This window comes from Rhinolophus ferrumequinum, chromosome 5 (assembly GCF_004115265.2).
Source record: "Rhinolophus ferrumequinum isolate MPI-CBG mRhiFer1 chromosome 5, mRhiFer1_v1.p, whole genome shotgun sequence".
In the NCBI taxonomy this organism is placed as follows: domain Eukaryota; kingdom Metazoa; phylum Chordata; class Mammalia; order Chiroptera; family Rhinolophidae; genus Rhinolophus; species Rhinolophus ferrumequinum.
In genome coordinates, this window is record NC_046288.1 from 26,765,695 (window position 1) to 26,793,238 (window position 27,544).

Genomic DNA, 27,544 nt, shown 5'->3' on the forward strand with positions numbered 1-27,544 from the left:
ATGTTATCTAATAGTTCTTTCAGTGAGAACCAGTAAGTGGTAATCTTTCATAATTTTGCTTGTCTTTAAAGATAATGTAGCTGAATATAGAAATCTGGATTTGCCCTTGTACGACGAAGATTGGCTTCCCTATCTTTAGGTATGCATTTCTTGTTGATGAGAAGTCTACAAGGTAATCTTTCTTTTTAGCTTTGCGTTTGATTTGCTTGGGACTAGTTTACCTTTTGAATCTGAATACACTTGTCTCTTCAACTCTGTCAACTTCTGTCATTATGCTTGAATACATTGCTTCTTCTCCATTATCTTTATTCTCTCTTGAAATTCTACTACACTTACATTGGACCAACCAAAGTCATTCTGTTTCATTACAAATGTATCTTCCTGTACTACATTCTGGGTACTTACATGTGTCTTCTATTCATAAATTCTTGCTTCAGCTATATCTGATTTTTAAGCTCACTAACTATACAGAAGTTCTTGTTTGGCTCTTTGTAAGAATTTCAGTGCCTTTCCCCCCCTCATGTTTCTATTCCTCTTTCTATCTTTATGGTCGTTTCTAATTTTATTTTAGTTTGTTCTATTACCTGTAGCGCTCTTGTTATCTGTACTTCTTAGAGGGCAAATATTTTCATTTACCGTGGCTGATTCTTCTTCCACGTGGTAGGTATCCTTTTTCTAGAGGATCATCATTTCTTATTGTGAACCATCTTGAATGGATGTTGATTTTCCTGCATAGCGTTATGTACTCTGGGTGTGTATGTATCACTATGATGCAGTTCTGCATTTGTTTTAGTCAGAGATTTGGAGGTTTCAATAACCCTAAATTTGCTATATTTATTTCTATGCTTGAAATTTTTATGACATAATTTTGGACTCCATACTCCACTGTGGTACATGCTCTGAGCTTTAATTTCTTATGAGTGACCTCTTTATTTAATGTTTTAGACACATATTCAAGATAGAGATGCAGGCCGGCCCGGTGGCTCAGGCGGTTAGAGCTCCATGCTCCTAACTCTGAAGACTGCCGGTTCGATTCCCACATGGGCCAGTGGGCTCTCAACCACAAGGTTGCCAGTTCAATTCCTTGAGTCCCACAAGGGATAGTGGGCCCCGCTCCCTGCAACTAAGATTGAACAAGGACTTTGAGCTGAGCTGCTCCCAGATGGCTCAGTTGGTTGGAGCACGGGCTCTCAACCACAAGGTTGCCAGTTCGATTCCTCGAGTCCCGCAAGGGATGGTGGGCTGTGCCCCCCTGCAACTAGCAAGGGCAACTGGACCTGGAGCTGAGCTGCGCCCTCCACAACTAAGACGGAAAGGACAACAACTTGAAGCTGAACGGCACCCTCCACAACTAAGATTGAAAGGACAACAACTTGACTTGGAAAAAAGTCCTGGAAGTACACACTGTTCCCCAATAAAGTCCTGTTCCCCTTCCCCAATAAAAACAAAATCTTTAAAAAAAAAAAAAAAAAAAAAAAAGAGATAGAAATGCTTGTGAGTCAGATTTTAATTCAGGAATTTCTCCTTTGGCTTCCAGAACCTGGAGATTCCTCTTTCCTTCTCTGCAGATAGTTTGTACAAACACTTACAAAAATTTACATAGCAAATCTATGTGTTTGCAGTAGTATAAAAATCTGTCCATACTAACTTACCTTGTTTTGTTACCTGAAGTCAGTAAGTCTGTTTATTGTAGTTCTTTTCCTGATCTTTATATGCTAATATGCATTGTGAATTTCCAAGAAGTTAAAGTATCCAGGTGATTACCAAACTTATGTAACCAACAATTTTTTTTTTTTTTGAGAATTATCTTTTAAAACCACCAAAACTAATAGAGGTTTGTGGGACACAATTTAGAAATTAGGAGCAGGAATAATATAAATGTAGAACATTTGCTCATAACTGCAATAGTAACAAACATGTTATTTAAGCGAAAAAATAAACCCAGTTTAATTAACTATAAAATGTGAACTACCATATAAGTTTTAGTGATAATTACTCACTTTTAGTAACCATGCTACATCTATGAAATCACTACTCTGGGAAGCTAGTTTCCATCTTAAAGTGAAATATATTTTTATTTAAATATATAACATGGCTTCCCAATTAATTCACACATTTATAGTCTTAAGAATTTTAATTGTAGACCCAAGTTTACAATATTCCTTCTTTTTTTGATAATCACCAATTGAAATTATATCTGAATATTCTTCAATTTTCTAATGTTAGCTTTTCCCATCCTAAATAATTATTTAATAATAAGTAGTATCTAATAAAATAATAATATTAATGTGCTTTATAGTTTTCATATTTAATCTTAGCAATAACACCATGAGTTTGGTAGTACAGATATAAGTTTTGCAGTTTCGAGAAAGAAATTTAGGAGCAGAGAATTAAAGTAATTTGCCGTAAGGTCACATCACTTTTGAAAAGTAGTCAGAGTAGAATCAGAATCTTCCAATTTCTAGCTTAATGATCTATCCTCAAAAATCAGTATTTCAAATCTACTCATATTTAGTCAAATTCAGTTCAAAATTGGAAGCAAAGGAAATATAAACTTTTAACTCTCAAAGATTTATATCTTACCATTCCCTTCTCTTTGCTTGTGCCAACACCAAGTAAAGCAAAATTTTTTAACATTTCACAGCCTATGGCTCCACATCCTACCTATGGAGGTGAAAAATACATCACATTAAATAAAATCAGAACTTCTACTTCCTTAAGAGCAATTTCATCTTAATTTTCATCAAATGTGGAGTTATAATAAATATGTATTTTTAAAAATAATTTGAACATTTGTGATTATTTTAAAGTATTTAACCTGTTTCTGATTCCATTATTTGTTATCTCAATTAAAGAAAAAAATATATAAATTAAAAAACACACACAATACTTACATTTCCTTTAAAAAGAAGACATCTTAAAATTCCAAACAAAAGCCAAACACTGAACTCATTTTTTATATAAGATAGAAATGAACAGCACAAAATATGAATGCAACATCTTAATGAAAAAGATTCCTTGGATATTTAAGAAAGATAGACTCTACCTACATATTTCCTCATCTGGTGAGGAAAACAATAAATGAAAACCGAACCAATTTTTGATATATTTCTAGAAAATCATTTCATGTTCAAACTATCACATTCATATCATCTTTGAAATGTACTAATTCTTTAGATCAGGGGTTGGCAAACTTTCTCCGTAAAGGCCAGACAGTAAATATTTTCAGCTTTATAGGCCTTATGGTCTCTATCACAACCATTCGACTCCACTATTATAGCATAAAAGAAGCCAAAGACAATACATAAATGAATGGGCTTGGCCGTGTTCCAATGAAACTTTATTTATAAAATCAGGCAGCAAGATGAATGTGGTCTGCAGGCCAGTTTGCAAACTCCTGATTTAAACATTTGCTATATATCTACTGCATTAGGAATTGTACTCACTTAGACTCAAATTTGCTTTAATAAATTAACCTGATGATACACAACGACAGTTTGTGCTATTTATTCTCATCATTATTCGTACTTACTAAGAAGATATTCAAATTTTGTAGCTTCTGACACAAAGTGTCTCCAATGCAGGCTCGTAAGGCATCATATCTGTCTCCTCTGAAGAAAATAACACATACCAACAAAACAGAAAGACATTAAAAACATTATTAAGATTATTTTCATTATTGTTAATACAAACTTAATGTACTTTAAATTGAAAGCAGAACTTTGGGCTATGTGAATTTTGGGAAGAATGAATTCATAAGCTTTTATCAGATTTTCAAAGAGATTTGTATTTGTGACTCAAAAAAGTTAAACACTGATATAAATAAAAGTTGCAGATAGCAACTGTTTTCATCTAACATCAGAACGGTATTTTGAATGCTAAACATTCTCATGAAAATGTACAATTTAAAACTTTACACTCATTATTTATAAAGTGGTAAAGAGCCACGGCATTATTATGACATTTAACCTCTAAATAGAGAAGAAATGACTGCAGAAGTAAATGAGTTAGGAGAAAAGACATGAAAACAAATGCATATTTAAAAAAAAAATTCCTTTAATCTAATTGCCTTTTATAAACATACAAATAAGAAAAAAACAAGAGACATTTCAGTATTACCGTGGGAGAAATTCTTCATGTTCAGGTTTGCCTAAGGAGTCGACAATATCGGCTGCTTCAATGTATAACTTAAAGTAGAGGATAAAAACACAAATTACGTATGAAATGCAAATTACTAGGAAAAGGAGTTCTCTTCTGAAGTTAATAATTAAGGAAAACAATGATAAAAATACCAATTCCAAGTAAATAACATTAAAATACACTTGTTTTTTTATACAACATACATTCCTGTATTCTTTTATTCAAACAATGATTAAACTTGAAGAATCTGCCCCAAGATATAATTTAATTCATGTCACTTAGCCATCTTAAAGCTGATATATTTTAATTTTAATAAACAAAAAGAAATCTTCCAAATCTATTTTTATAACTACATTAAAAACTGTGGAAGCCTCATGCAATTTCAGCTACATTTGAGTAAGTAATAAAGGGGACCAAAGTTTTGCTACCACAAAATACGCCTTTTGGGATATTGATATTAAGCTGGTTATTAAGAATAAAAGATTCCGAAAGAAATTTAATCCTTCCCCTTTACCTGCTTAAAGGATTTCAGATAGAAAAACCTGCTTAAAGGCAGGAAGCATCTCCTTATTATAATATAAACTAAATGTGGCAGATAGGGAGAAATCTAGTAAAGTCTATTTGTTGAACTTCCCCTTGTGTCCAACTGTTTCTGGGTGACCCAGCAAGAATTTGTTTATCACATGTTTGCTCTTTCTCATCTGTCTCTAAATTGTCTCCTTTCCCTTTGAAATTCCAGACCCCTGCCTCCCTTTCCTTTGTCCAGATGGCATATAAGCCTCAACTGCCCAATGTCTCCATGGGGTCTCATATTCTTATGGAATCCCCACATGTACATTTGTAATAAATTTTAGACATTTGTCTCCTGTTATTCTGTCTCATGTTAATTTATTTATAAGCCCAGCTAAAAGAACTTAGAAGGCAGGAGAAAAATGATTTTTTGGGCCCCCCCAGTAATTTGATTAGTCTTTGATGAGAAAGTGCCTAGTCTATATTTATTTTCCAGCTTGGGTATGTTATATGGCACTTATAATTAAACACTATATAGAGGAGATGATCTAGGAAGCCACAATTTTAGCATTTTAGAAAATATCAAACAGAATTAGTTTAAGCTAATGAAAAAAAGAACTAAGTCTCCCAATTTCATATAAGCTACTTATGTGGCTAAACTGGAACATGACCAAATGATTATTATTTAGTTATAACACAGAATCGATATTAATAACATAATTCATATTATTTCTCATGCTGTCAACAGCTGTATCTAATTCAGACTTTTACAAATGAACTTGTACTCTGTATTAAAATAAACCAAATAATTTAGCACCAAAATGGCATTATGTGGGCACTTCTTCAAAAATAAAGAAATAACAGATGTTTAAAGTGTTTCAAAAAAAGGCCGAAAGAGTATCCTTGCATACTCTCTGCCAATTTTTCCTTCTGGTAACAGAAATGGGGGTTTATATTCCATTTTACGAGTTTTTTACCCTATATAGTTCTAAAATCTACCACTCCCATGCTTTCTATCTTTAGAAGTGTATACCTAGGAAGGGATTCTGAAGATTCATGATGCCAAAGATTTCATGGAACAAGTTCAAGAGTCCTGAGAATCCATGAATGCTAAGTTAATAATAGAGGAGACTAAAGATTAAGGATATAAAATTCATTCCCTCACTGTCACAAATGAGGAAACATATCCTAGAATGCAACTTTGGGTTACAGTCCAATAGCCTCAACATATGATCTTTATCACTTTCAATTGCAGAATTTAGTTTTGGTGGCATGACACATTTCCCTCATGCATCAAAAAATATTTTAAGGTTGCTTTTATAATATATTAATACTATAGTTCATAACAGACATTCATTGTATGGGTGGCTAATTCAAACTTAAATATAAAAAATATTAAAATACAGAACTAACCCACTGGCACAAAGGAGAAAACTTTCCTGTCACAGCTTTCAACACTTCTTGGCTGGCAACACCTCCTACTGCTGCAGCAAGTGGGGGTAAAAAGCCTTGAGCCGTCCAAGAGAGCCAACGCACAATGTCAGCATTTACTTCAGGCTGAAACACAAGCCATGAAAGACAATAATAATATTATCAGTATTTACATACTACACTCAAAGTTTCAATGACTTAAATGTGAGAATTCGAGCTTAACTCAAAAAAGTTACTCAATTTCCCAATAAATAGTTTTTAAGTTCTAAAAAAATTCCAATCTCACAATAAAAGACCCAATTGGACATCGGTAATCCTAAGCAATATTTCTCTTTACCAGTACCTGCCATTTTTACGCTCTGGCTTTTTATGCTATACTAGGACACCATGTAGAATTAACTGGAATATCTAACAGTCACAGTTTTTGTTAAAGAACAGTTTTATGATATATGTCAATATTTATAAACAACCAGAATTTCAAAAAAAATGTTTTAATGAAAACTATGGAAAACTCTTGAACCTAGATAAATGGAAAGAAAAATAAAATGATCCATAAAAACGAGAAGTAGCTATCAGTTTGTACTCAAAGTAGTAAATAAAAAGTGTGAAAAATAATGAAGCAATATATTGTAAAAAAAGGCAGTTTAGAAAAAAAATTAAGAGCATAATGGCACTTTTGCATAATAATCTAATGTTAGAGCTAATCATTACAAAATTCTTATTAGCATACTAAAACTGTAATGTTTCTCAAACTAAGATTAGTATTTTTAAGGAAATATTGAAGAATTGGATTTTAGAGATATTATTTTAGATATTTTCTTATCTGTGACAAAGATCTTAAACTATCTTCTCTTTCTCTTCCCATTCTTTCAATATTAGTCTTAATCTTAACCTTAAGAGTAAAGTAGGGCTCAATTCATCTCCTGAACTCTTGTGTAAAATAATACTTCTGCATTTAGGGGGAGAAGAGAGCAGCTTTTATTACATTCTCAAAGGTATCGGTGACACAGAATAAGGTTACTGCCTAGTCACTATTCCAATCACTCCATTTCAAATTTGTACTTCTCATTATTTTTCAACTATTTAGCATTAAACTCAACTCAGATTATGATTTCATTTAATCTGTACCATTTTGAATGCGGATATTGGTGGCAGTGATAATATTGAAAACGAGAATGTTAACAGAAGCTCTAGGACAATGACAATGGCCTAAATCTGCAGAAGATACATATCCACAAGAAGTGAAATAAATCAGTGGCAGGGCTTCAGTATTAATAGAAAACAGAGAATATTATGAACTTAAAATTACCTATAAATAGAAAAATAAACACCAAACTCCAACAGAACTATTTCTGGATTCCATATTGCTACAAACCTGCACAGAGCAGGATATGTGTAACAACAAAATCATCCTCAGAAAACAGAAGGTCCCACAGTAAGGGTAAAAATTATTGAACATGTGTGAAATATGGCTAATCTCAGCAATGACTATGGTGAAAGAACGTTTCTGGGAGAGAATGATGTAACTAGAAAGTGGATATACCCTTTGACAGAGAAGCGTAAAGAAAGAGAAGAAAATTAAGGATTTGACAGAAATCAGAAATCCACAAGACACATCACACATATGTACCCCCCCAAAACCAACTAACCAACAAACCAACCAACCAACCAACCATCCAACCATCCATCCATTAAAGAATATCATTTTCGGTATCCGGAGAGAAGAGGGGTTCTAGAAATACAACTCTAAAAAGCACCCAAAACCCTTGCCCTGTCCAAAAAAATGAGGAAAAAAATCAGTTTACCATACAAAGCTAATGTAAGAAAGAAACAGAAAATTGGAATAAAAACATTTCAGCTACTGAAAATTTCTCTCCCAAACTAATCACAAGGCAAAGGAAATTTGATTGAGTGAATTATATATCCTTAACAAATACTTGGAGATATGAGAAAACAAACATAAAAAACTCCACCTTGAATCAGAAACTTAATAACTAAGAACCAAAATCATCTATTCCTCACACCTCGCCCCGCCACCCCACAAAGAAGGGAATAAATAAAGAAAATCTAAACCTATGTATCAAAGTGGACCTGGGAAATTTGACTAAATAATCAATGATGAGACATAACTTGGTAAAACTATTAAGACTTTACAGATGAAAAAATATACAGCAGAAATAAATTACAGAGTCTCAAAGCAAAAAGACCAGATTACTTATTAAGAGTAAGAAAAATAAGCTGGCATGATATTTCTCAACAATAAGATGTAAAACAAAATATCACCAAAGAAAGTAAGGGACTAGAATTTTATATCCATCCCAGCTGCCTTTCAAGTATAAAGGCTACAGAAAAAATTTAAAACATCTAAATTTAAAAATTGAAAATTCAGGAATACTGTAATTCTGGGCTCTGAGAAATATGAGAGAGACCCAAAACTGATTTCCAGACTTACTATACTGCTAAAGTAATCAAAATAGGATGATGCTACCGTGTTTCCCCAAAAAAAAGACCTAGCTGGACAATCAGCTCTAATGCGTCTTTTGGAGCAAAAATTAATATAAGACCCGGTCTTATTTTACTGTAAAACTGGGTCTTTAATATAAGATATAATATAATATAATATAATATAATATAATATAATATAATATAATATAATATAATACTGGGTCTTGTATTAATTTTTCTCCAAAAGACGCCTTAGAGCTGATTGTCCGACTAGGTCTTATTTTCGGGGAAACAGGGTAGCAAAATAGAAACAATCAATGGAAGATAATAGAGTTCAGAAATAGCCCTACACATATATGATCAATAAATTGTCGACAGATGTCAAAAAAAAAAAAAAGAATGAGGAAAGAAATGTCTTTTCAATAACTGGCCTAGATTGCTGGATGTTCATATACATAAAAATTAACCTTAATTTATACCTGGCAAAGTGTAAGAAAATGAATTCGCAAAAGTACAAAACTGTACATAATGAATTCAAAACATAGCTATGTATACCTGATCTATACTTTGTATGGTATAAAAAAATGAATTCACTAAACTATTAACTTTTAGAAGAAAACATCGGACAAAAGTGTGACCTTGGGTTGAAAAAAAACACAGAAAGAAAAATTGATAAATTGAACTTTTTCAAAATTAAAAACCTGCTTTTCAAAAGACACTGTAACAAAATGAAAATACAACTGACAGATTGGAAGAGAATACTGTAAAACATGTATCTGATAAAGGACTGACATCCAAAATATGTAAAGAACTGTCTGAATCAAAAAGGAAATATTCAATACTAATAAAAAAAAAGAAAGCAAATGACATAATTAAAAAACAGGCAAAGATTTGAAGACATTTAACAGCTAAAAACAAACATAATACAAAGTTATGGAGACAATGCAGAACTCAAACTCTCATTACATTTCTGGTGGAAATGCAAAATGGTACAGCTTTTCTGTAAAACAATCTGGTAGTTTCTTATAAAGTTAAACATATGTATCTATCCTATGACTCTGTAATACACTATTAGGCGTCTACCAAAGAGAAATGAAAATATATGTCCACACCAAAATCTGTATGCACATGTTTGTAGCAGCTTTATTCATAATTGCCCAAATTGAAAACAACTCAAATGTCTACCACCTGGTGCAAGAACAAACAAACCGTGGATTATTACAAACATCAGAATACTACTCCGCAATAAAAAGGAATGAACATGCAACAACATGGATGAAACTTAAATTCATTATATCTAGTAAAAGAAGCCAGACTCAAAAGGCTACATACATATTGCATGATTCCGTTTATGACATTCTGGAAAATGCAAAACTATAGTGATTACCATGGTTTGGCTGGAGGAAAAGGAGATGATATTTTAAAGAGGTCTGAGGGAACTTTTGTCATTGTGGAAATGTTTTATATTTTGATTGTGCCGGTAGATACATAACTGGAAACTTTGAATTTATTGTGTAGAGTTGAATTAATTGTATATAGAATTTTGTGTAACTGTACACCTGAAAAGGGTGAAATTGACTTTTAAGTTTTATCTCAATAAAGTTGATAAATCCCTAATCACATTCTTCCTTTTAATCAGATTTCAACAACCTATATCTAACTTTTCATACTTTTTAACTTTATAGTTTATGGCTATTTCTATTGTATTTTTATATTAAATTTATTGGGGTACACTTATATATAAGCTTCAGGTATACAACTTTATAACATGACATCTGTATACTCTATTGTATGCTCCTGACCCAAAGTCTAGTCTCCTTCCATCACCTGTATTTGACTCCCTTTACCCTCTTTGCCCTCCCCCCACTCCCTTCCTCTCTGGTAACCACCATTCTGTGGCCTGTATCTATGAGTCTGTTTTTCTGTTTGTTCATGTTTGTTTTGTTTGTTTGTTTTTTGATGTTTTATATCCCATGAGTGAAATCTTACTGTTCTTGACCTCTCATACACTGTCCTAATCAGTATACAATAAAAAACCTTTCACTTATGACTAGTAATTCATTGTTTTCAATACATTTATTATTTTCTTCTTTAATTACATAAAATATGAACTCATCTTATTCTTACTATTAATGTTCACACTTTCATTTCTCCTTCATTTTTACATAATAAGAATAAAAACAAGTTTCAAATAAATACACAAAGATTGCTATGTTTATATCAGCTAAAATGAAACTGTTGGCCAGCAGATACTGGCACCATAACATAAAAAAAAAACATTTTCTAGGTGGTATGCCCACACACGATATGCAAAATACAATTAGGAGATAGGAATATATAATTTATAAAAGAGACAATTTATAGGAAATTTGATGACTTTATATAGTGAGTTTTCGTGGGTTAACAAAGTAAATTAGAAGAGATAATACTAATACTAAAAATATAACAGCAGTAAATTGTAATTACTATATGCCACATACTGTTCTACGTACTTTACAAAATCAAATCATTTAATGTTCACAACAACCCTATGAGGAAGGTAACTGCATTTGATAGACTTATACATTAAAGCAGAACAAAGTCAAGTAACTTGCCTACTATTAGAGTAAATAAGTAGCAAAGCTGGGGTTTGAAGGATAAGAGAATATTAACATACAAAACATTTATATGTTATACATTTTTTGATGGCTATAACTTTGAATATTTACCTTCTCTTCCAAGGTTTCACTTATATGTGTTGCTAGTTTCAACAGTTCTTCTGAATCTTTTTGGCATCTAGGATTCAAAACAATGCACCCCAATTTCAATTTTCTGTACTGCTATAAACAGTAAGTCACACTCAAATCTAAGTTTAAGAAATATATTTAAAAATGTGGAATTTTGCCAACAGGTAGCACAAAGTGCTTCATTGACTTGAAGGTAACAGGCTTATAAATACGTTACTTCAAAATCATGCTCACCTAAGGATAGTATATAAATAAGCTTTAGTTTTAAATATGTAAGGCAAAAATCTTTTGCAACAGTACTTCTGACTTAATAAGCTAAAGGGTAAAATATTACATAGTGGATTCATAAGTCATTAATTCTCAGATGTTTTATTGTGTTTCAGAAGTTGTAGCTTTTTAAGACTTCAAAATGGGAAAATTCTTTATTTAATACAATTAGTTTTATAAATTAATGTCTCCATTCCCACCAGAAAAAAAACCAGATCATAATAAAAAGTTACATAGTTTGGTGTATCTATTGGTGTAGCAATTACAAGAGGCTTAGTCACTCTTTAAATTTTTTAACCTATAATTTCTAAAGTACTGCTTTTATAATAAGGAAAAAAGTTATTTCAAACAAAAGGCATTACCCAATATTTGGCTTGCGACTATAGTTCTCTTGAAACTGGTCCAAGGCAAGCATAGCTGTATGAATCTCCAAAGGTGCCTATTTAGAACATTAAAAATTGGTCAATGTAATACGTGTCAGACACTGTGCTAATGCTTTTAAAATATTATTTAATTTAATCCTTACAATAAATGAATTAGCTTAATACTGTTATTATCTCTATTTAACAGAGGAGGAAGCTGAGGCTTGGAGAAGTTAAATGACTTGACATCAAGGCAATAAAGCAATATTTAAGCAATAGATCTAAGTCTCAATTATAGATGGTATGACTAGTTTTTACTAGGTTCTTTTTATAAAACGTACAGTAAAGTCAACTGAACAGCAATGAAATAGTTGTACAAGATCATCTAATTCTTTTTCCTTATCAACATTTACAAATTTGGAAACTTAACATAACTTTTTCTGTATCAACTATATTCACTACTACAAAATTATATCCAGTGATTACAAAAAAACAGAATAAATGCTTCCAAGGTTTTCCGGAATGTATTTTATTATATACTATAATATAATAAAACTATATGGTTTAGAAAATCTTTTAATAAGGTCACCTTTGCATAAATTATTGAAATTGCCTTTTAACTACTTTTCCCTATTATTCTAATATTTTTCCGTAATATAAATTCCCATTTTAATTCTTGGGAGTCAACTTTATACATGTGAATACAACCTTTATTAAGGAAATCTGATAAAAAGATACATACATGGTTTACATACATGGTTACTCCATTTTAACTTTATAATCTCGTATCAATCTCCATCCCACACTCTGCTGCCTCTCTTAAACCTACAAAGTAGTTACCTCAGGTTTGCTAAGATCCGCAATAAGGTACTTCGGGTGTTTTACCTGCCTCTCCAATGATTCCTAATAGAAACAAAAAACAATTACTCCAGTGCGAGTGATTACTTGACAAGCTATAGGGAACACTAAAAGCAATGGCTCTTTCCCAAAGGTCTGAAATAAATATGGTTGAACTAATAAGTTTTAACTGAAAATATAAAATAGATACCATTCCCTGTTACCCCTTTCTCTTATTACCACACCTTATTACTTTTTAATATTAAATGCAATTAGACAACCTGACCCACAAAATAAATTTAGGAAGAATTGATAAAAAACATCTGTACACTTGAAAAAAATCTACTCTTTTAATTGAAAAGCTACCATATTTTTCTGATATCAAGTTATCAAGACGTTATGCCTGACAAGACTTAACTACTCAAAGTTAAAACTTTCTGTGTGAAGCAAAGAACACACAAAGGCAAAAACAAAACAAAAAACCAACCAACCAACCAACCAACCCCCAAGAAAAAAAAAAATCCCCGAACACCCACCCAATCTCAATTTTACCTGAAGCATAAACTAATTAAAAATTGGGGACAGTGGCAAGAGGAAGTAATGCAGGGGCACATTTGACTAGCTGTAGTTATTTTAATCTGTTGTTTTGTTCTAACTTTGGCTTGAACAAAGCATTGTAGAGGACAATAGCTAATAACTGTTCTGGAAAAGAAAAGGCAATTAAGTTAAAACATTGAAAACTTGCAAGAAAAAATAAAGATGTATCTTTTAGTTCATATAGAGAAGTGGCCTAAGGATTTAAGCAGCAGGAGACTGTAGTTTCTTAATACAACTAGCCTCTACATTCTCTCTCTGTAGATACTTACATTCTCCTTTCAATGTCAGTTTACAGGAATTATTTTATATTTCCAACATATGCACTGTTTCTTGAAATTAAGATTTAAAAACCTAGATTAACAAATATGATAAATAAAAAATATTCCCTTTACTTTTAAAATGTAAATAACTGAATAAAACATACACTGTTTCAATACTTCAATTTTCAAAAATATATTCCTTTTAACTTCTGTCTTAGTAAATAACTGTAAAAAGTATGATCAGATCTTTGATGATTACAAAGGTATAGTTCCTTTGAGGAAATTTACATACCTCAATTATATGCATATAGTATTCTAGTTGTAAATTTTTCATTGACATCAGTTTAATTCCTTAGATTGATACTATTTCCCTCAAAGTGAGTGCAAATTAAAAAAACAAAATCTGTTCAGGCTTTAAATTAACTGTTTGTTTAACTGAGTATTTATTGCTTTTTTTTCTCTTCTGCCATTCTTATTCTGTAAAGAAATATTTTTTAAGCAGTAAAAAAATACTTACAAAGTAAAATGTTGTAGGTGTCTTAACTTGGACAGCTATGCCTCCATGTAAGTAAGGTTCCAGTTCTGTAGTATCACCAATGCTAAAAGAAAATGGTGATACCACTAAAAGAAAACAAAAAACAAAAAATGGTCACATATTGATATAGGTATTGAAATTTGAAGACTTATCATCATAAAAATGTTACTTTCCTCTAATTTATAAAATTAAGAAGATCTCCATATAAATTTGTTTCTTGGGGTGTGTGGGAGCAGGAGGAAGTGTGGGGAGATAGACAAATTATTTTTCCAATGGGAATTCAAGGACTTAAAAATGGCCAAGAAAACTGAAAGGGAAAAAAAAGTAATGAGAGGTGCTTATTAAATATTTAATATAGCGTAGTACTGGCTCATGAATAGACAGGCAGATAAACACAAAAATTAGAAAATTCAGAAGGAGACCCACAGAGGATACAATTAAGATGGCACCTCAAAACAGTGAGGAAATGATAGTACGATTCTATAAATCTTTGGGGAAAAATGCTGCCTAGCAAAGAATCTATCCCAAATGAGTAAAAGTTTTAAAGGAAAAAAAAAAAAAAAAGAGCCAAAAATATTATAAAAGCATGGGAGAAAAATTTCTTTCAAACATTGTAGTGAGGAAGGCTTTTCTAATTATGACTCAAATTAAAAACCATAAAAAAACATTTAGAAATTTGGTATTATATACACACAGTAAAAACCAATCACAAGCAAACTCACACGCTGAATTAGAAAAAAGTTATTTGTAATTTATATTAAAAAACTGGACAAATATGCCCAATATTTTAAGAGTTCCAAGAAATGGCTAAGAAAATAATCAACAGGTCAACAGGAAAATGAGCAAAGGATAGATGATTCACAAGAAAGAAAAAAACAAATAGCTCTAAAACTTTAGAAAAGATCCTTAATCTCATTCATAATAGGTAAAATGCAAATTGAAATTATACTATGATACAACTCATTCCATATCAGGAAATGCTATGCATCCATAAAAGAAAATTTATAGGAACAAACGAAAAAGAATGTTCTGTAATTACTGATGTGAAAATATCCAGATATTTTGCTTCATGAAAAGGCAAAGAGCAGATGTATATATAATATGCTACACTTCTGTAAAAAAGCAGAAGGAAAGCCTGGAAAGATACAAACTAAGAACAGTAAATGGGTGATAACTGAGTGGGAGCCACAGGTGGGCAGAAGGGTTTTCACTGTAAACATTTGGCTTTTATTGTTTTTGAACCATTTGCTTATTTTGAAAAAAATAAACAGTAAGCCCTTTCTCCCCACAGGATGTGTGTGTGTGTGTGTGTGTGTATATATATATATATAAATATATATATATATATATATATACATACACACATTAGTTTCAAGTGTACAAAACAATGTAATAGACATTTATACCCCTCACAAAGTGTTAACCTCCCTCCCCCTATCTATTATCCCTCTTATATAGTATATAGCTGTTACAATTCGACACTATTCCCTATGTTGTACTCCACATCCCATGGCACTATATATACATACATACATACACACACACACACACACACACGTGTATATATATATATATGTTTAATTATAGCTGACATTAAGTATTATTCAGCTTCAAATTTAGGTGTACAGCGCCTTATATATTAAGTAGAGAAAAAAGCTCAGCAGAATAAACATCAAACAGCTGCTAACTCAACAGTTACCTCTGGAGAGTGGAGGTCTGAAAGAATACTCATTTTCAACACTATTTAAACATATATTCATACACACAAACACACACACATATCTACAATACACATGTTTTAGCTATTTAAAAATGTTTTGCAAATAACAGAAAATTATCTTAGAGCAGTTAAGTACCAAATAATAAATGTTAAGAAAAAAAAGTTTCATAAATAGCCACTCTATTTAAATATTCTCTCTCTGCCCAAAGAATTTTTGGGACAAAATGTGAATTTTGTTTATTTTGACTCCGTGATACCCAGTGGCTCCTCCTTTTATATGTATTCTCAAGTCTGATCCATCACCACAATCCATTATCGCATGGACTCCAAAATAACAAATTAATCCTAAACGATTAGCTGAGTCATTATCTACAAAAACAGATACAAATTCTTTAACATCAATGATCTGAACGTGTATTTTACATATTTAGATATAGACTGGGAAACAAAATTTAATAGTTTTTTTTCTTTTTTAACCGAAGATCCTTAAATACAGATCCAAAGTTGTTTTTCTATAGTTCATGAGAAGAACTGAGTTTTCTTCTCCTAAGCATCCATTTTGTAGTCATTGAAAGAAAAAAATAGTAATCCATTTACTAGCCTGTACACTAATTACATAATTATACTTTCAAACGCCCTAAAGATAAAACTGACACATGTCAATTGAATAGGTATAAACTTGCCATCTTCGAGTTACAGATGTCTAGCAATGTCTTAAAACATGGCTGGAGGAAAAAAATCACAAACCATGCAGACTTACACTGCTATGAATTCATTATCTTCAACTTTAAACAGGTCGTAAATGATGTCTGATAATCTTTCTATTTTTTAGGATGTTTATTCTCCTTAAATCTCTGGCCTTGGCACCTTTCCTCTCCTCTGTGCAATCTCATCTTAGTCCATTGAAAAAAGATTCCTTCTATGTCTTTCTAACAAACCCACAAATTTGCCTGCAGTAACATCCATTCATTTCTTTTATCCAAGCAACTGAACAAAAACATGTATCTCCACTTGAATACTTTACTGCCACCTCAGTCCAAAAGCCTAAACTGTACTCATTACCTTTTCTCCAAAACCTGCTCCCTTTCTTGCATTCCCTACATGAATAAATAAGTTGCTCAGGTCGGAATCTTCTTTTGCCTACCACATGAGATATAAAACGTCCTCCTAAATGTCTTAAGACACTTGCTATCTCAACTCCCACTGCCAGCCCTGCCATATTATATCTTTTAGCTCCTTGAATTTTGTCTCGTCTTACTATTTGTCTCTGTATAGAATAATCTTTTCACCACCTTCCTAAGCCAACACTGTCTTCAAATTTTAATCAAGATACCTTATCTGTATTGCTGCTGCACCAAAACTGGGTAGGTTTCCTTGCTAAGTTTAGAGTTCCCAGAATGCCTGTTACACCATCACTGCTTAATGTTAATATCACCTCACTTGTACTGAATGTTCTGAGGCCAAGAACTGGATCATGTCTGTCTGAGTTGATGTTGTGCTCTCAACACTGAGTGTAGTATCTGAACTATAAATGTGTTGAACAGTGAATAAGTATAAATGAATTAATAAAACACATCAACTTACCAGTTATTTGTCGTGTAGATCTGTTTAAGCCTGTCATTCCATTAATTTCTCTAAATGTTAAGAACTGTCCTGTCTCAAGTTTGTGAGGATGATTTTCAAGGCAAGTGACAATGCCAGGATTAGCCTAAAAATAAGAGTAATGTACTATTAAAGAAGTTCAAGCATTCCCTTCCTTACAAGTTCCCAGTCTCACATAAAAAGTACCACGTAATTATAAAATTCTCAAAACAACCAAAATTCCAAGCCATTCTTTTCTCCCTCAGTAAAAGCAAGCCAATAAAGAATTGTCACAAAATAGTGACCAACTTATTATTTTATTATAAATATTTAAAGTATAATTTCTATGTTTGGGGGAGACAGAGATTCCACATAGGAGCTCAAATGTTTTATAGATTCAAAGATTCTAGTGATTTATAAAAAACACTTGAAGTTATCAATGTAAGTTTTAAAGTCATGTTATAAGAAACTCTATGTACATAAAAGATGAGAGTCTAACTTTGAAGATTAAAAAGAGGTGAGTATGTACATAAAAGATGAGAGTCTAACTTTGAAGATTAAAAAGAGGTGAGAAAGCAGGATGGAGATTTAAAGCCAGGGAACTGGTAGTTTAAATCTTGCTCAACAATTTAAAGCAAAGAAATATTGTGTAGCCCAGCTTATCAGGATAAAAATAGAAACAAATTGGCTTATGTCACCAAAGAGGATGGATAAGTCAACGGCCTGGAAATTTCCTAACTGCATGTAATCCTACACACTGCTTGACTAAGGTGATAATTTAATCTACATGAAATCTAATGGAATTATCTTTCTCTCTTTCATAATTTCGTAGATTCTAAAAATTCTCTTGCTGCTTAATGATTTGGATAAGAATGATAAAATTATGATTACACATATTGTTGATAAAATGAATGTTATGTGTGTTTGCAATTATCTCAAGCGGAATAGAATTCATAAGGACTTTATTAAGGAGAAATAATTTCTTGTAGATAAGTTAAATGGGACCATTTATGATATTTTCTAATTCTTTATGGATAACCTATGTATTTCCTGTACTATTCAATAAAAGAAAATACCAATGCAATACAAGGATCCACACTCTCCCTTGGAGCTTATTCCAACTGTATAATATTCTCAGGAACAAACTAAAAACAAATAAAGAAGGTAAAAGACTGAATAATAAACCATTTTGTAAGTACAGAGATACACAGAATTTTTCAATGAATTTTTCTTAAAAAGCGGTGAGAAACGCAACATTACATTGGGTTTTAAAAAAAGCATAAAGAGGGGCCGGCCCGGTGGCTCAGGCGGTTGGAGCTCCGTGCTCCTAACTCCGAAGGCTGCTGGTTCGATTCCCACATGGGCCAGTGGGCTCTCAACCACAAGGTTGCCGGTTCAACTTCTCGAGTCCCACAAGGGAAAGTGGGCTGCGCCCCCTACAACTAGCAACAGCACCTGGACCTGAGCTGGGCCCTCCACAACTAAGACTGAAAGGACAACTTGAAGCTGAATGGCACCCTCCACAACTAAGATTGAAGGGGCAACAACTTGACTTGGAAAAAAGTCCTGGAAATATACGCTGTTACCCAATAAAGAAAAAAAAAATTATCAAAAAAAAAAAAAAAGCATAAAGAGAGAAGCACAGATACTTTTGGGTCAAAGTATATTATCATTCCCTTACATTGGCTTCTTTTGATCTTTAATGTTAATTGATTATAAAGAGCACAAATAAAGCTAATGATTTCAGATAAGAAGAAAGGGTAAAAATGAATCATGATTTTTCCAATTCTTTTAGCGAATAAAAAATTAAGCTTACATTTGGTGGTTACCAGAGCGTAAGGGGGTTGGGGGGGGGGATGAGGGTGAGGGGGAACAAATGTATGGTGATGGAAGGGGAGCTGACTCTGGGTGGTGAACACACAGTGTGACTTATGGATGATGTGATACAGAATTGCACACCTGAAATCTATGTAATTATACTAACAATTGTCACCCCAATAAATTAAAAATAAATTAAAAAAAAAAATTAAGCTTACATAGTATCAAAAGAATGTGGTTAGAAAATCAGACTTTTTGATTAGAAGATTAATTAATTCTAAATTTTCTTCCTCCTCTAAATAATTGTTTTAGAAATATAACAAATCAGAAAAGCTTTGATCTATGATGACTTAACTGTGCATGCACAGTGTTGGGCCAGGCGACTTAGTACATCTATGACCTGACACAATAAACAATTCAGCAAATACTGCGTCACAATTCATGTCCCATAGGAACATAACACAGGACAAAATTAAAATTAAAACTTACGACATAAGCAAATGTTGATCTATCAATTATTAAATAATGTTAGAAAGAATCAGGAATATTCTTAATATTCTAACTTCAATTTAGCTTTAACAGAATGCAATCAAGAATTAACAAAACATTCCATTATGAATTACCTTCAATTCTTGTAAAACAACTGAAAAATATTGCATCTTACAATATTTTGCTAATACCACCTTTTAAAAAACAGCATACACATCAACTTAAAAAAATCAATCACACACATATAAAATAATATACATGTACAATCATACTTGCGTTATATTTGAAATGAAGATTTCTCTTGGTTCTTCTCCTGTTCTATCTAAAACTTCAAATTCATCACCAAAATCACAAAACAACCGTGACCAAATCCCATGTATATCTGCACTGATGAACTGTGAAATGATAAAAACAAGTTCAAGCGTATCTATTTATATAAAGAAAAAATAAAGCTCAACTACCTTAGGCCGTTTCATGTCAATTCCATTTCTAATTAAATATATCATTTGGGATATAAAGTTAATCATGAACAGGATAATTTATTTGTCTGTAAATTGGTTCAGGAATCAAGGATATTGGTATGTAGGACTAGGTATCTAGGGTTACAAAATTAGAGGTAACATCAATACATCATCATTATACATTCTATGATTTTTAAATAACAAAAAGTAGGAGCATCATATTTGCCTTGTTTTTCTCTTGCCCTCCACCAAATCCCACTAGTGAAGTGCACAGGGCACATGTAGTGGGTTCCTTTTGAGGAGAGGAACACTGAGCTTGGGGCACCCCTCCTAACATCATGTAGAAATAATACTCTATTCTTTACCTAGCTTTTTTCTTCATAAGACTTGAAACTATGTATTTATTTCCTTGTTTACTGTATGTTTCCTACTAGAAGGTAATTTTCATGAGTAGGAAAACGTGCATGTCCTGTTCACTAATGTATTCCTAGTGCCTAGAACCATTTCTAGTACACAGTAGACGCTCAATTAATATTTGTTAAAAGAACCAATGTACCTCTTAAAAACCACCATCATATCACATTTAAAGTTAGATGATGAATTCAGTATTTATTATCTTTATCTTTTCTATTTCTAATCTTCCTTCTTCCTTAGCTTTGGCAATTTGCCTATAAACCAAATTTCGATCATAGTTTTAAAAATAGGAAATAAATATGATACCAAAATTAGAGAGAAAAATAATATTGTGACTGCCCTTATTGAAAAAGACTTTCCTATGCGTATATAACCCGAAAACAAAAAATTCTAACAGTGAAAGTGTTCTTCCTTTGGTTAATTACATGTCATTATTAAGTGATGCTATTACCTTAATTGGAGGGCACCGAGAGCGGCAAAAGTCATTGATTTTCTTCTGTAATGGAAGTCTGGTCTCAGTCAATACCACACACTATTGAAAAGAAAAAAATAAAGTTTGGAGAATATACAATTATTTTAATGTACAACTTCTAAATCAGAAGCATTTCAGTTTGCATTATGCTAAAAATATATTGTTTTCCTTGTAAAAAAAATAGCATCCTATTGTATTCCATTCTAAGGTTAGTATCTTCAGAGGTATGAAATAACAAAAGTAAAAATAACACAGGGGAAAACCTACCCATATTAAATTAAATTATCATTATGGACCACATAATTAGAAGCAAACCTTAATTTCCTACATGGTATTTATGTATTCCAAATGGTTGCAGATTTTGTCTGTTACTGCCACGAAAATACTAATATACTTACCAGAATATTAATTTAATGCTAACTTAAAGGGGTAACAATTCCATTTTTAAAGAGGTACATTAGTTGGCTTAGCTTTCTTTTACTTCAGAGATTCAACAGACTCACAATATAACTACTTTTACTTTATGACAATTTCATTAGGGAAACCACCAAGTTCTGTAATAAGCAAATTATTATAATTTTTAATGCCTACTTTATTTTTTTATCATTACCCTGTAAAATAAGTAGAAAAGGTTTTATAATCAGGTTTTATCATAAGTTAGACTTATAAAGGCCTTTGTAAGACTTACAATACTTCCTTAGGGTCATTTGTCCATCAATTAGTAAAAGCAGAGCTAGACTGTCAATCCAGAGCTTTCCTTGCTGCTGGTTTCCATGACTTATAAAACTTAGTTTTATTATAAATATCCAAGAGTGGATTTAGTTTAATTTATCTAGCTCACAATATGGTGTGCTTCCTATAGGGAGATATTCCTTCACAGATCTCTCATTTTTTATACATCTCACTACGTATGCCATGAATGCAGGGCTCTGGCCATTTTTTCACTAGGGTCATTTCTCAGGATTGTATTTGCTTCATGTAACCTGAGAAATGAGGTAATGTCTCCCCTCTGGGATAAAGTGCAAGCATGTTTACTGCTTGCTGTAAAGCAGTAGGTGCCCCAAGCTCAGTGTTCCTCTCCTCTAAAGGAACCCACAACATGTGCCCTCTGCACTTCACTAGTGGGATTTGGTGGAGGGCAAGAGAAAAACAAGGCAAATATGATGCTCCTACTTACTATGCTCTGAATAGTAAAATCCTTAAGTCTGTAACCCAGAATCTCATGCATTCTGCCAGCATTCATCAAACAGTAACAGGTTAACTTAGCTTGTAATAGGGTAAAATTAATTTCGACTGAATATATACTGAATCTAATTTGTGTTTCGTCAAAGCTACAAAAATCTCAGCCATAATTTATTTGAATAGCTTTTCCTAATACTCTCCTTCCAGAAATTCAATCTCAGGAATTGGATCGTTTCATTCAACCTCTCATTTACTTTTTCTTTCTTATTTTCTCTTATTTCTGGGTGCAGTAATCTCAATAATTTCCTCAGCTCTATCTTTCAATCCACTAATTCCTACTCTAGCTGTATCTATCCACTGTTTAACCTTTTCATTGAGTTTTAATTTTTAAGACTATAGTTTCATTTCTGAAGTTCTATTTTGTTCTTTAATCACACCTGCTTGATTGTTCTCAATAATGTCTTATTTTCATGTTGTATATTTAATCACTCTTTTAAAGATTTAGTTAGTTTGAATATCTTTTATAGTATATATCCAATAATTCCATTATCCGAAATTCTTAAATGTTTAATTCTATTGTTTGTTACATCCACTGACTCTTGATCATGCTGAATTTTTTTCTTGTCTTGTTCTTTTGTATTGTGAACTCATCTTCGAAGGGGCTTTATAAATTGAAATATACTGTGGCCTAGTCAAAGGTATGTTTCTTTAGGTCTATTTAGTTTTGTTTCTGTGTGGTATTCCAGGGTATCACCAGTTTAGTACTACTTTTTATGTTAAGTTCTCAGCTTGGGAAATTTTACCACAAAGGTTTATAAAGTTGAACTCTAAACTTGTATAATTATGAATTCCCAGGGAAGATCTTTATTTTTTCATCCACAGCTCAAGAGAAAAAAGACAGGCTTCTTGTTCTGATAGGCAAAGATTATTCTTATCCACCCTTTCACTGAGGGTGTAACTCTCTGAGATTTCAGCTTTACAAAGATGGGGTAGATCTCAATTCCATTTCTCAATCTCATGTAGACCTATTTTGTAACTTCTGTTTCTGTGTGACCATTAATTCCTAAGAAATATGGTTACTGAGACAGGCAACCTCATCCCTGAAAGTGACCACAAAAGCCAACAGTTCACTGGTCTTCTTTTAGCTACCTATTCATTTTTGGTCTCTGAGCACTTCCATTATATTATTTAGCACTCAACTAGTCATTTAAAAGAAAGTTTATTAAGCACTTCTATTATAAGGTTATTAACTTTGTAGCAGGAAGGATTTCAAGTTATCCAGTCCAGAATGGAAGTCTACACTGATTTTTAAATAGGTATGATTATTTTAAGAAATTCATATTTTGGTCATCATCCAATGTTCCTGGCACATAGCTCATAAAACTCTTGTAATTTCTTATATAAGAGGTATAGGGGCATATTTTGTTATAATATTTAGGTTTGTCTCAGTTCCTGAAATAACTCCAGAGTGATAAAGGTGAAATGAACGTCTTTTGTTATACGTAGTATGTCTCTCTAACCAATACCTGAGTTTATGTTAATGTGGTGACTTTTGGAAAGCCTGTAAGGATTGGGGCTGGTTGCCAGGGAACCAACCTTGTGATCAGAGGGTCAAAACTTTTAGCCCTATCTCCCAAACCTCTAGGGATGGGAAAGGGCACGGAGATTGACTTAATCACTAATGGCCAATAACTTAATTATTCATGTTTGCATAATGAAGCCTACATAAAAATCCCTGAAATAGTGGCTCAGAGAGCTTCTGGGTTCATGAACATGTGGAGGTGCTGAGAAGGTGGCATACCTGGAGAGAGCACAGAAGCTCTGTACCCTCTTCCCCATACCTTGCCTTATGCAACTCTTCCACCTGGCTGTTCCTGAGTTATGGCTTTTTATAATGAATTGGTACTTTAGTAAGTAAACTGTTTTCCTTAGTTCTGCGAGCCACCCTGGCAAATTAATTGAACCAGAGCAGGGGAGGGGGTGTGGGAACCTCTGATTTATGGCTAGTCCTCAAAAGCACAGGTAACAACCTGGACTTCTGATTGGCATTGGAAAGCGGTTAGAGAAGGTATTCTTGTGGGACTGAGTCCTTAACCTGTGGATCTGAAACTATCTTCTCCAGATAGTTTCAGAACTGTTAAAGAGAAAAACCACAGGCCCAAAATGGTGTCATTTGTGCTAAAAGAATTTAAGACTTATTTATATTTAGATAATTATAGAATCTTGAGATGTAGCACCCTGTTGTATTCCATAGTAAGACACACAATCCCAAAGTACACCCTTATTGTGCCAAGCAGAAGGCAGACTCGAGTCAAAGTTCATGGAGCAGAACCCAGACTCTTGAGTTAAACTTCAGTCTGGAATAGCAGAGCTCCAGCTGACATGCAAATGTATAACAAAGAATGAAATGCATGTTGCCATAAACCACTGAGTCTTGGGTAGTTATTTATGCACATTACTATGAAAATACTATAGCTGACTGATACAACAGCTTTGTCAGAAGTTCCTCAGTCCTTTGCCTAAAATGGAGCTTTTGAAATGTATTATTCTAAAGCAAGTCTTTTAACTTGAATTTTTTTGTTTGGCTTAATAGACTAGGTTAAATTAGTTCTATTAATAGTTAACAATTTGCCTTGGAATCTGCCAGTACTATCTAATATAAAATGGAGTACCAACCTGGTATTTATCCAAGAAGGAGAGATCTGTGGTTTCAGTTAAAGAAACAGATGATGATGTGACATGAACGTATGGATTTAGTTCTGCAATATGCTGAAGAACAGCTTCAGCCCTAAAATTAATAAAAATGAATAAATAAATAATTGAACTTTACTATTCTTTCATTCAATATACTCAATCTCTGAAACTTGGACACCAAAGTGTCCAAGAAGAATGACATTGGAAGAACCTGAATGTTATAAAATTTCAATGGAAATTTAATAAACTGTAGAGGAAGAAAGAAGCTAAGATTTATTTATATTTATAGATAATGATACAATTTTTAGATGTAGCATACTGTTGATATTCCATAGTAAGACACACAATCTCAAAGTGCACCCTCATAGTTCCAAGCTCCGTAAGTCTTTTAATGGTCAAGAAATACTAGAGACTTCCTTTAACAATTTTCCTAGGGAGCAATGTGAATGTATTAAACATGCAACAAATATAAATAATCAAATAAAAAAATCTTATCATAATACATTAAAATATCTTGTCACCTGTTTCTCATATTAACAACATCATCTTCACAGAGAAAGAAGTTGGTTCCCAGGTCCCATGCTTGGCATTTTTCTGCATCATGAATGGTAAGTGCCTTCAAAAAACAAGAAAATATATGTTAAAGTCAAGAATAAGACAAGGATGTTCACTACCTCCGATACTATTTACATTGTATTAAAAGTATTATCCTGTGTAATTAGACAACAGAAAGTAATTAAAGGCTTAAGAACAGGAAAGGATATAAAGTTAAATGAAATGACTATATACATTTGGAAACCCAAAAAACTTACTGTGAAAACTACTTTGAGCAGCAACAGAATTTAAATTGAGGAAAGCAGCATGTTATATAAATCAACATACAAAAATTTTAAAAATTCACATAAACATTTCCAAATGCTCCATGTTCAAAGTAAGAAAGATAACTAACTGGAAAAAAATGCTTGCAACTTACAGGCTACAAATCTTATTTAAAAAAGGGGGCAAAGTATATGAACATGGATTATACTGAAAAAGAAATGCATTTGGCGCTGTAAAAAAATATGTAAGGTCAAGAATTAAATACCCTTTCTTATTCGTCAGGATGGCATAAATCCAAAAGTTTGACAATATATACTCTATTGGTCAGAATGAGGTGAATCAGACATTCCCATATGTTACTGTGGGAATGTGAAGCAGCACAACCTCAGTGGAAAGGAATTTGCCAATTTACAGCAAATTGACACATGCATTTATCCTTTGACACAGCAATCCCACCTTTAAGAATCTAACCCAAAGACACACTGGGAATAACATAAAAAGACGTGTACAAAAGTCTTAACTGCAGCACTATGTGTAATAGCAAAAGAGTAGAAATAATCAAAACAATGAGGAACTGGGGAACTGGGTGTAATAATAAATGCTATATACCTGAAAAGTATATCCATGCAGCTAAATCCCTAAACATCCAAGGCAAAATAAATAAATGGACAAAACTATTTAGTTAATTTGTTGCATAACTACCCAGAGGAATGATTTAAAGTGACTTACAAAGAATCTTAAATTGTTTTCAATAGTAATTATATTTTTATTAATTATATTAGAATTGTTATTCTGGAATTATGTCATAGACAGGTAGAACAGAATATAGGATAAAGCAAATAAGTAATTAGGTTCATGTTGTTAAGACCCAAACTTTATAGTAAGAGATACAAATATAAAATCAAAGAAGTAAATACCCTACGAACCTAAACTTGAAACTCAGAAATTTCTGAGTTTACTCATAGTGAATGTTCTAGCTCTGTCAACTGAAAAGACTTTATAATCAGTGACAATCAAAGACTATGGGGGAGTGTCAAAAGGACTCAAGAACTTGGAAGAAAATCCCAGCAGCCAAAAATGAAATAATTTGAGCAAAATGAGAATAACAGCTACAATGGGTCAAAAAATAACACATATGTTTAAATCCATGAGTTTATCATGATGTTCACACACACAAATTCACTGGCCACTGTTGAGGGATGATAGAATACTACTGATTTGGAAAACTGGTAAATAAACTGGGGAAAAAATCAAGTATTTATCCTACTGTTCATATATGTACAAACTGCACTTTAGTGGAACCAAACATGCAACGAATGGAAAATTTTCTTTCTAAAATATGATCCCAGTTAATAAATGAAGAAGGGAGAGATTCAGAATATAACTGCCTCTCGGATTGGGCAGGCATCAGAGTCCTGCTGAGGCAGATACTGCTCTGTAGAATCAGCCCCTAGAACAACTCTTCCACTGTAGTCAAAGTCAGTCCTCACAACTAGTGAGCCCAAGGGTCAATCCCTCACAATGATGTGCAATTATCAACCAAGGCTCAACTACAAGAGGAGGGCACACACAACCCACGCAAGGGACACACCTGGAACCCGTGGCTTAGGTGACCAGAAAGATTGCGCCACTGAACCCTATAGCATACCTACTACATAAGGCCACTCTACTAAGACTGGAAAACATAGCAGCCCTACTGAATACATAGAAATAAAGACAGGGAGGTAGCCAAAATGGGGAGACAAAGAAACAAGTCCCAAACAAAAGAACAGAACAAAGTGCCA

At 32.7% G+C, this 27,544-nt stretch overlaps 1 protein-coding gene across 2 annotated transcripts in view; it reads right to left on the reverse strand.

Annotated features, from left to right (window-relative positions):
• Window positions 1-27,544, reverse strand: part of UBA6 (ubiquitin like modifier activating enzyme 6) — a 72,417-nt gene that overhangs the window by 23,759 nt on the left and 21,114 nt on the right. For both annotated transcript variants that reach the window (XM_033106358.1, XM_033106359.1), the window contains 13 exons: window positions 25,463-25,557; window positions 24,924-25,035; window positions 21,045-21,125; window positions 19,991-20,113; window positions 17,415-17,538; window positions 14,093-14,196; window positions 12,722-12,784; window positions 11,882-11,958; window positions 11,235-11,301; window positions 6,064-6,207; window positions 4,120-4,187; window positions 3,533-3,611; window positions 2,584-2,664 (listed from right to left, as the gene is read on the reverse strand). In XM_033106358.1, the coding sequence (XP_032962249.1) occupies window positions 2,584-2,664; window positions 3,533-3,611; window positions 4,120-4,187; window positions 6,064-6,207; window positions 11,235-11,301; window positions 11,882-11,958; window positions 12,722-12,784; window positions 14,093-14,196; window positions 17,415-17,538; window positions 19,991-20,113; window positions 21,045-21,125; window positions 24,924-25,035; window positions 25,463-25,557 (1,218 nt within the window). The remainder of the gene's footprint in view (window positions 1-2,583; window positions 2,665-3,532; window positions 3,612-4,119; window positions 4,188-6,063; window positions 6,208-11,234; window positions 11,302-11,881; window positions 11,959-12,721; window positions 12,785-14,092; window positions 14,197-17,414; window positions 17,539-19,990; window positions 20,114-21,044; window positions 21,126-24,923; window positions 25,036-25,462; window positions 25,558-27,544) is intronic.